The sequence below is a fragment of the Helicoverpa zea genome, chromosome 30, assembly GCF_022581195.2.
Source record: "Helicoverpa zea isolate HzStark_Cry1AcR chromosome 30, ilHelZeax1.1, whole genome shotgun sequence".
Taxonomy (NCBI): Eukaryota; Metazoa; Arthropoda; class Insecta; order Lepidoptera; family Noctuidae; genus Helicoverpa; species Helicoverpa zea.
In genome coordinates, this window is record NC_061481.1 from 502,960 (window position 1) to 513,500 (window position 10,541).

Consider the following 10,541-nt stretch of genomic DNA (forward strand, 5'->3'; position numbering starts at 1 on the left):
TCAAATTTTGCTACTAAATATAGAATTTTTGTAATAACCCCATGGACTCTATGGGGTTAGAATCAAATATAAAATATTTATTTGCTTGTTAAAGTACCTACCTATAACAGAGGCTCGATTCTGTTAATTTTACACGAATTATACGATTGATATCCAACTGAGATCCAATCACGACTCAATTACGTTTGCAGCGTACTTGGCATTCCGCTATTTCTTCTTAGAAATAAACGTTTTTATCGTTGTCTGCAAATGATTTACGATTGAAATATGATTGTAGAGCAGTCTTCTCTATAGACCGAATGGTGGACCATATCAAACCAAAGAAACGTCATTGGAATACGATCGGTCTTATATTGGTAGCAGAATGCCCGATAAGGTTAAAACTGCCATTGAGATTACATTATTATCCAATTGTCATATAATTACATTAGCAAACTCAGGCCCCCGGTGTGACAATTTTCAACCTTAGACACAAAAATAAGAAAACTTGTTTTTATCCATATACGGGGAACAGTTCTATAAAATAAAAACAATAATACCATTTGTGTTTATAGCATTTATTTACACAATAACAATTCGATACATAGAACTGAGTAAACGTAACACAGAATTCTAACAAACTATAGATTTACCCGACTGTAACAGAAAAGTGAGAAAAGATGAAGGAAAACATCTTGAGGAAACTTGGACTATAAAGTCTGAAATCAGCAACCCACATCTCTTGTACGTGGTGATTAACGCTCAATCCTTCTCCGTGTGAGAGGAGGCCGCAGCTCACACGTGCCACGATACACAGGCTGATGATGATGAAAAGATGAGAAAATGGGCTTTATTCTGTTCTAAAAGACGGACTAATTACTTTATTCTGTTACATTTTAAATGATCTTAATATGGTGTATATTATGCATCTCTCTCCGCTGGTGTCGGATTATCGTCCCATCGAGCTATGAGAGTGAAGGAATAGGGAGTGCACCTGTGTCCAAGCAAATGTGCGTGCACTATAATATGTCCTGCGCAGCTGGCTGATCTCCATACATGAGAACAGCCGCCGTGGACGATAATCGGCCTTGGAGGAGATCATATATTATTCTTTCTTATTATGATCACATGTTGTTAAAACATAGACCGGTGGTGAGGGCAGTAGAAACACCGGGACATCTGAAACAAGATGGCCGACTGTCAAACTGTCAACTGTCAAACTTGTCAATAAACAAGAACAATATTTTACTCCATTTGAGTAGGCATCGGGTTGCCCGGGTAACTGGGTTGGGGAGATCAGATAGGCAGTCGCTCCTTGTGGCACACTGGTACTCAGCTGCATGCGGTTAGACTGGAAGCCGACCCCAACATAGTTGGGAAAAGGCTCGGGAGATGATTTGAATAGGCACTTAACTAAAGGTAAACAATCTTGATAGGACTTTTAACACAAATACATATTAAAAAAATAAACTACTGCTTAAAATAATGATTCTGTTGTTTAAGTATTTGTTATTATTGTACTTAAAAAATACGTACCACATGCACTATTACAATTGTTCTTCAAGTTATCCAACGAACTGTGGTGACAGGTTTTGCTGAAAAACGAAATCAATAATCAGATTAAAAATGCAATTTTCTGACTTTCGTAGGAAGTGTCTCATCTGAAAAGTTTAAGTTTAGTAGAAATGTGGCTTTAAATAATGGTAACACAAAAGTTTGATATCTTCTGCGAGGTACTCAAATTCTACTAAATTATTAGTTCGAAGTTAAAGCGAGTATAAAGTCTCCCGAAATAAATTGCTATACTTCTCGCCAAACTGTGAGGCGGTTCAGAATATGGCGTGATTCGCTCCGCAGAAACCATTTTTAAGTATTTAAGCCTTCGAGCAACACAAGGGAATTAAGCAGAATCGCTTGACCAGCCGCCGTTAAGTTTGACGCGTATAGGTTCAACTTTCAAGACAGTAGTAAAAGCAAAAAGTTATATACTAACCATTCATCCCCCAAATTATTCATAGATTTAGACAGCGAGCACTGTCCAGCATTTTGCAGATCAGCCAACGAACATGCTTGTCTTAACCTCGCTACTAATTTATGAGGCAACGTCAAACTCTGACAACTACTCGAACAATCACTGCCATTATTACTCTTACTCCCTTCATCTGCATTCTCCACATTAATCTTGGGAACGTTAACGTCACTTTGACATTGACAGGTGACATTGACAGCTGTCCTAGAGTTGCCAGCTTGGGAATTTTCTACCAATCTAGTAGTAGTTGTAGAGCGGTGTATATTAGGGTCGGAGGCATATTGGCCGTATTTTTCGGGGAAATGCACGGTTTTTTTGTATCGGTTCATCATTGAGTGTTGGTATTGGCCGCGTCGGTTTGGTGATGGGGATACGCATGGTGATCTCACTGGTGACGTGTAGGCTGACGTGGTGTGTGTTGGCCGTTTTAGATGGGGATTTTTGATCTCGTATTCTGTTGCTATTGCTTCGAAAACCTGGAAATGGTCAATTTTAAAATATTAGCGATTAAGCGATTAAGTTTTTTTTTTAGAGACAGGTTGATATCTCTTTAAATCATAGTCATTTTATATAGTCCAAAGTGTCGGGAGCTTAACGGTGTCGACACAACACCTTTGACAATTTGTATTTACAGTTCCAAAACTTATTTAACAATCATCCTTCTACTGAGCCTTTTCCTAACTATGTTTGGATCTAACAGTTTCCAGTTACCTCAATACCAACCCAGTTACCACTACTCAACCTAATACCGCTAGCCTGAAGACTGGTTGTCAGATTTACTGGCTTCTGACTACCCGTAACATCTGCCAAAGATGTCTCTTCTAGGTACCAAAAATAACATATTGTATTAATAATAATTACCTGTTCAGCAACTAGATTTCTGGCGTAAGGTGAGTTTTTCGAAGGTAAAGCTTCTCTGCATAGTGCACATCTTTCTAGCCGAGCCCAACATGCTGAAAAATAATGAGAAATAGATATCACATTATACTATGCACATCACTTTGTTTGAATTTGTATACCAGTACACGCTAATCTCAGGAACGAAGGTCAGATTCGAAAAAATCTTATACATAGCCCTTTAACGAAATAGGTTGTAGGCTACTTTTTCTCCGGGACCGTAGATTAGTTTTGACAATTATAGTGTTTCACAATATAATAACATAGATTTAGAAAAGAGCTTGACCAAAGAAACGATGTATGGATAGATTATTTTGGGTTGTTAATCAAGCAGTGTTTCTTGTGAGACAGTTTAAATAGACAGAGAGGGTAGAAGGATAATGCTGTTCGATTACCAGGTACCTAATCTGTGTCATTGGCTAAAATTGGAACTAAGAATGGTTCAACAGTCATATAGGACCTAACGGCCGTTAGGTTTAAAAAACTTTATCATACTTAAGAAAAGGGTTTTTAATTTCTGTCGCTCTTGTACTAAAAAAACATTTATTCATTTTTATCAAAGTTTACACAACATACAACATTATTTCTTAAAATCTAGACATATTTTCTAACATTATAATTGCTTGAACTAGGTTAAACCTGAAATAATAAAATGCCTCAAAATATACAAAACATACTCACATTCACAATAAACATGCGACCTCGCACAAGTGAGCGGCTTGGTAGCTGTCGCCGCGCAGACCGAGCACGCCAGCGCTCGCACCACGCCCGCCAGCGCCCGCCGAGCTCGCTCCCCGCGAGACCCGCCGCCGCAACTCCATAGCAACTGTGGAGATGGTGAGGATGAACTGAGCATTGGCTACGGCCGGCTGTTCTCATGTTAGGAGATCAGCCAACTATTACTGTTACAGCCTTTTTATCGTCCCACTGCTGGGCTGCGGCCTCCTCTCACACGGAGAGGGATCTTCAAGATGTTTTCCTTCACCTTTTTATCAGCCATTGATGTCCAAGATATACTTAGAAAGTGCATACAAACTTAGAAAAGTTGCTTTGGTACTTGCCTGACCTGGAACCCATACCCTCATACTCGAGGGGTTGGTTTTTTACCCACTGGGCCACCACGACTTTTTTAGCGACACGATTAGCCAACTGCGCAAGACATACTATAGTGCAAGCACATGTCGGTCCTGCTTGTGATCCCTCCCTGGATGTGTCAAATTATCATCCCATCGCGCTATAAGAGTGTAGGAATAGTGAGTGCACCTGTGTCCAAGCAAATGTGCCTGCACATAATAAGTCCTGCGCTCGCTGCTCTCCTTATATGAGAACAGCCGCCGTTCTCGGAACCTTGGACGCCATTAAAGAAGTTAATCATTTACCTCAGGATCATCTTTAGGGTCTACTCCGCAATTCCACACCAGTAACATGACTGCGCCTCCTGCGCCATCACCCCTTATGAGACCTGCTACTTGACCGACCTGAAGAAAATGATATAAAGACCATTAGCTATGGTAAATAGGGAAAGATATACTAAATATCTCCTAAGCTTTTTCACAACTATATTGGGGTCGGCTTCCAGAATAATCGGATGTAGCAGGAATACCAGTGTGCTATAGAGCAAGTGCCTGTCTGATCTCCTCAACCCAGTTACCCGAGCAACCCGATAGGTACCCCTTTGTTATTTAGATTGGTTGTCAGGTTTGGAGACTATCGTCATGACATTTTCTTTCGTGTTTTAGAGAGCATAATAAACTGTAGATCCCGGCTGTCACTTGAACATTTTTGACAGTCGTTACTGGTAGTCAGAAGCCAGAAAGCCTGACAACCAATCTTATTCAAGGGGTACCTTGTTGCCCGGGTAACTGGGTTGAGGAGTTCAATAGGTAGTCGCTTCTTGTGGTACTCAGCTGCATCCGGTTAGACTGGAAGCCGACCCCAACATAGTTGGGATATGTTCGGGAGATGATGTGATACATACCGGTAGGCCGAGGAGGTCTTTTCCATCGGCTTGTAGGATGCAGTCTCCTGGCTTCAACCCGGCCTGGTCTGCTCGCCCGTTTGGAGTTACTTCTCGGACCTGAAGAGTTTAGAAGGTTAAAGGTTGAATTTGAAACCAGGGGCCCGATTCTACTAATTTTACTTAAGCGACATACGATTCACATCTTACTGAGATCCAAGCACGACTCAATTACGATTGAAGCATGTGTGGCATTCCGCAATTTTTGTTTTAAATAATCGTTTTTATATTTTTCTGTGATTCAATAATGAATTATATTGTCTGATTGTAGAGCAGACTACCCTATAGATTTATACACCAATGGCAAACCAATGGTATGTCATTGGAAAACGACTGGTCTTATATAAGTTGCAAATTCCCGTTTAGGTAAAAAATGCTATTGACATTCAATTGATATCCAATTGACACATTATTAAATGAACAGAATTTATCCAGACTGTCAGTTTTGTACCGAAAGTGTTGTACAGCTGTCAGTTTTCAAGGGCAAGTACCGTGCCTGCCGGGGCTGCGGGTTGTTCGAAAGAGATACCGCGGCCCTGGTACATAAAAGGCCTATGACGGAACACGACGGTTTTTAGTCAGTAAAAGTCTGACACTCCCTCACCGCTGCTAACCCACAGCGGGAGGGGTCATTTGATGATTTTGACGTCGGAAAAAAAAAAAGGGCAAATACCGTTGTTTGTACTGGCTGGCAGCTACTGTCAACTGCACCAAAAACCGTTCGAGGTTTAGTGGAAATCTTACCCAAGGGTACGGATCCCATAGTGTTCTAGTCAGCCTGAAACCTAGTCCCTCGCCTTCATCTTCTGGTAGATGTAGCTGAAATTATAATGTACACTTAGTATGTAATTTAGAAACAGACAAAAATTTTATTATTACAAAACTCCGGTTTCTCTTAATCGTTTTACTTGTGAACTTTCTTTTAAAAAAATGTAATTACATATTAAAAACAAAAAAACAAGCTAGTCATGTATTGTCATCGGAACTCAGAGCGTGTGCAAAATTTCATCCTAATCGAAGACCCGGAAGTGGGTCAAATTAAGATTCCAAGATTTTCTTACATACATATTTACAAGTGAAGCTAATATATAAGCGTGTTAATAATAATAAAAACTAGTCAAATCGAATCGTAATTTCACTGACAAGAACAATATTATGTTTTCAGATGGGAAATCTCTCCTCGCAGTGTGCAAAACGAAAGAATTGTAACTTATATTAAAAGAGTAATTTCAATTTCTTGACCAACTTCAAAAAATATTTGGTTTCTCAATTCATCCATACCTATGCCTATGTTATTTATTTAACCGTTCTTATAAAGCAAAACGCTATAAAAATCAATAAATCATTTATTGTATATAGGAAGTATAAACCAAACTTCCTTTGCCAGCCAAAACTAAGATCCGGTTGCCATTGAAATTAAAGCATTCACCTTCACATTTTAAAACGAAGTTCAATATACGAGGGCGGGTCAATAAGTCCGTGACTTTTGGAATAAAACACAGATTTTTTGATAAATAAATCATTTTATTTTTCAACGTAGTCCCCCTTGAGCTCTATACACTTTGTCCAACGCTTCTCCAATTTTTTTATCCCTTCCAAAAATTAGAATTTGTCGAGGTCCTCAAAATAGGCCCTTGTTTGCGAGATGACTTCATCATTGGAGTCAAATCTTTTTCCACCAAGCCATTTCTTCAGGTTTGGGAACAAGAAGTAGTCACTCGGAGCCAAATCTGGAGAATAGGGCGGATGAGGGAGCAATTCATAGCCGAATTCATGGATTTTTGCCATGGCAACTGCACATGTGTACTTGCATTGTCTTGGTGGAAAAAAACTTTTTTCTTGGCCAAATGATTTCGGTTTTTTTTCAAATCGTATTTGAAGCGGTAGGTAATAAAGTGGCATAATATTCCCCATTGATTGTTCTTCCCTTTTGAAGGTAGTCAATGTGGATTATCCCGCGTGCATCCCAAAAAACAGTCGCCATAACTTTATTGGCTGACAAACTCACCTTGGCCTTCTTTGGTGCCGATTCACCCTTAGAAACCCACTGTTTTGACTGTTTTTTGGTCTCTGGTGTGTTGTGATGGATCCATGTTTCGTCCACTGTTACAAAACGGCGCAAAAACTCCTCCATATTGCGATCAAACAACGCCAAACCTTCCTGTGAAGTTGTTACACGATTGCGTTTGTGGTCGACTGTGAGCAAACGCGGCACCCATCTTGCGGAAAGCTTTCTCATGCCCAAGTGATCATTCAAAATTGAAACCATTGAGCCATGCGAGATCCCTACGGCTTCCACAATCTCTTGCACTTTCAATCTTCGGTCGGCCAACACCATACCGTGGATTTTTTCGATTGTTTCGGGTGAAGAGACTTCAACTGGGCGTCCAGGGCGTTCGGCATCTTCAGTGCTTATACGGCCACAACGAAATTCAGTAAACCACTTTTTTACGATTGAAATCAATGGTGCAGAGTCCCCATAGTATTTATCAAGCTTAGCCTTGGTTTCGGTAATGGTTTTTTTTCGCAAAAAATAATGCTTAATGAGCACACGAAATTCACTTTGTTCCATTGTTTCCTCAGATTACTGGGTAGTCTGATAAAGATAGCTGTCAAACACAATCTAACTGACGCAGCAAGTTCAAATTTTGTCAGGAGTCACCTCATAGATGCCTGTTAACAGGAGTAGTGTTGCTTTTTCAGTAAAGAGGTCAGAAATTCAAAAAGTCACGGACTTATTGACCCGCCCTCGTAATATGACATTGAATTTAAAGGATATAAAACTTATTCGGATAAAACAATATGGATTTAATATTATCTTTTGGCAAAATATTGATTTTATTGTGATTGAATTTCGGTAAATGGAAATTAATATGACTTTTTGGGTTGTTCATATTTTGGTAGGCGCCATTTTTGATTTTGTTATTTTGTTGTTAAGGCATTTTTGACCGTATTTGTACAAGTTCAATGCTAGCTTTTTCTTTAATATATTTTTATACACTCTCATTTTTGATAATAGAAAAGATAGGCATTTTGATTTCTGACCCTTACGTGAATATTAGACATTTAAAATAATAGAAACTTCTTTCCGGATTTTATCGCGGCTATAATATTATTTAACCCCACGTTTCGGATCCTTTACATCATGGCAGACTAAAATGTAACTACATAATGTATATCATACTATAATATTATAAGGTTGAAGAATTTGTTTTTCAATGTTAAATAGGCCATTTATCGAGACACTTCTTACTACGTACTTTTATGCAAGTGCGTGACGTACCAAGTTCCCACGGGACGCGGGTGAAACCTTGACAACCAGTCAGAAATTAATAAGGTAGGTACGTTAATCTCACCTGTACTTCTCTCACTCCTTCCGTATATTCCTGTTCAGCATCAGGGTTCGGAGACATTTCCACTGCCTGTGTCTCCATCTATATAGAACCAAACAATAGGTACTTTCTAGAAACTAAGAAAGGATATTTGGCTACTTTTCATCAGGGCGCCGGAAGTAAAATGAATTTGAGTTTGAATGTAATATAGAAGAAGCATTTTTTTGTTTCGAAGCTAAAGGCTCCGAATCTATTGTATCGATTAGAAAAATTAAGTTTATTACGTTTTGACGACCTCTGTGGCGCAAAGGTCACCAAGCCGGACTGCCGAATCTGAGGTCCCGGGTTCGATTCCCGGTTCGGTCGACATTTGTGTGATGAGCATGCTTGTTGGCCGTGGTCTGGGTGTTATGATATGTATTTATAAATATGTATATATGTAGCTATATGTAGTTTATCAGTTGTGTTAGCACCCATAACACAAGTTAATTAATAACTTACCATGGGGCTAACCGACCGTGTGTGAAAAGGTGTCCCGACATTAAAAAAAAAAAAAAAAAAAAAACTGTTGGCAAGCTACACTCTTCCCGAGTAACATAGAGCTATAGGAACTTCAGCCTGGATACGGGAAGACTTTCCCCTGAGACGCGGAAAAACAGCCTGTTTTCAAGAAATGGAAAATGCTAGAAGTCGCCTATCTTTCATGAATGAAGGCTGACGTAGTTATTTAGGTTCCATCATCACTATAACAGTGTTTGTTTACTATTTACATACGATTCTCTTTATGTACACAATACTACCTATACTATCCTTCCACGATGGTTTCACTTAAAGAAGCCGCCTAAAGAACAATGCTAGGAGCAACTAAGTAGTCAGGAAACTATTGTAAGGAGAATTTGCTTAAAAAAACTAGCGGAATTATTCAAAAGAGTGACCGTGGCCCTGTTAATGGTGTCCAGGCCGGTTGTCAACCACTCGGCTGTTCTCTCTAAGGAGATCAGCCAGCTGCGCAGGACATATTATAGTTTGGCACATTTGCTTGGACACAGGTGCACTCACTATTCCTTCACTCTCATAGCGCGATGGGATGACATTCCGACACCACCGGAGAGAGGTCAGAAGCAGGACCGATATTAACTTCCAGGCTCCGAGCTGCTTTGTAAAAGTTTCTTAAACCCACAAAGCTATTTCGACTCTGACCCGGGAATCGACCTCGAATCCCCGTACCCAGGGGCCCGATTCTAATAATTTTACTTAAGCGACATACGATCGACGTTCGACTCGATTCGACTGAGATCCGATCCCGACTCGATTACGATTGAAGCGTATGTGACATTCCGCTATTTTTTCTTTGAAATAAACGTTTTTATCCTTTTCTGTCATTCAATAATGAATAATTTTGTCCGCAGATGATTTACGATTGCAAAATGATTGTACAGCAAACTACCGTATAGGCCAAAATTACCAAAATAGCAGACCAATCGCACACCAATCAAATGTCAATCGAATACGATTGGTCTTTTATTAGTAGCAGAATGCCCGATATGGTTAAAACTGCTATTGCGATCATATTGCGATTCGATTTCTATTCGATTTTGACATTATTAACTTAGGAGAATCTGGCCCCAGCAGTCGCGCTATGCAACTACTGAGCATAATGGTTAGTCCTGTGGGCACAATCATATACCGGAGTCCTAAATTCAGTTACCAAGATTTGTAAAGAATAATTTTAATTAATCAGTAATTAATTAGGTATAGAAAGGTACTTACATTTTTATCTCCCATCTACACAAAAATACAAGTTTCACACTACTTTTTCAACTAAACACTTCAGTATTTTTGAATACTTTTTCCTTATAATCTGTAGTCAATCACTTTTTATTCAATTGTTTATGAAAAAAAAAATGCAAACAATATTTTTAAATTCAAGTAGTCACTTGTTATTTTGAGTATCGTAAATTCTGTAAGGCAATTGATTATTAATTACATTATTTAAAATAATTAAAAGTATGTGTGTCAAGTAGTGAGTATGGATATCGACTGCCGATTATAATCACTGATCTTCAAGCGACTAGTGATGTGATGCGAGAGAAAGTTTTATATCGATATATCGATGATTCATCTCGTGTTGTTGTTATTGTTTTTGTTTTGCTTGTATGTGATTAATTGATGTGTGGTTAGTAGTGGATACGTTGGTTATGAATGTATATACTTTGTATACATAATAAGGAACTGTTGCTATATTTTTGTTTGTCATCTGCCTAGCCTTTTCCGAAACAAGTTTGGG

General features: G+C 39.0%; 1 protein-coding gene across 1 annotated transcript; it reads right to left on the reverse strand.

The window, feature by feature from the left end:
* Positions 1-541: 541 nt before the first annotated feature.
* LOC124644657 lies at positions 542-10,267 on the reverse strand. The gene is made up of 10 exons (XM_047184151.1): positions 10,025-10,267; positions 8,279-8,356; positions 5,667-5,741; positions 4,884-4,982; positions 4,285-4,383; positions 3,587-3,731; positions 2,870-2,961; positions 1,973-2,484; positions 1,516-1,574; positions 542-1,158 (listed from the first exon to the last, which is right to left on the reverse strand). Exons 1-10 carry the CDS (start codon positions 10,037-10,039, stop codon positions 1,085-1,087), a joined length of 1,248 nt encoding a protein of 415 aa, XP_047040107.1. The 5' UTR covers positions 10,040-10,267; the 3' UTR covers positions 542-1,084.
* Between the last annotated feature and the right edge of the window lie 274 nt (positions 10,268-10,541).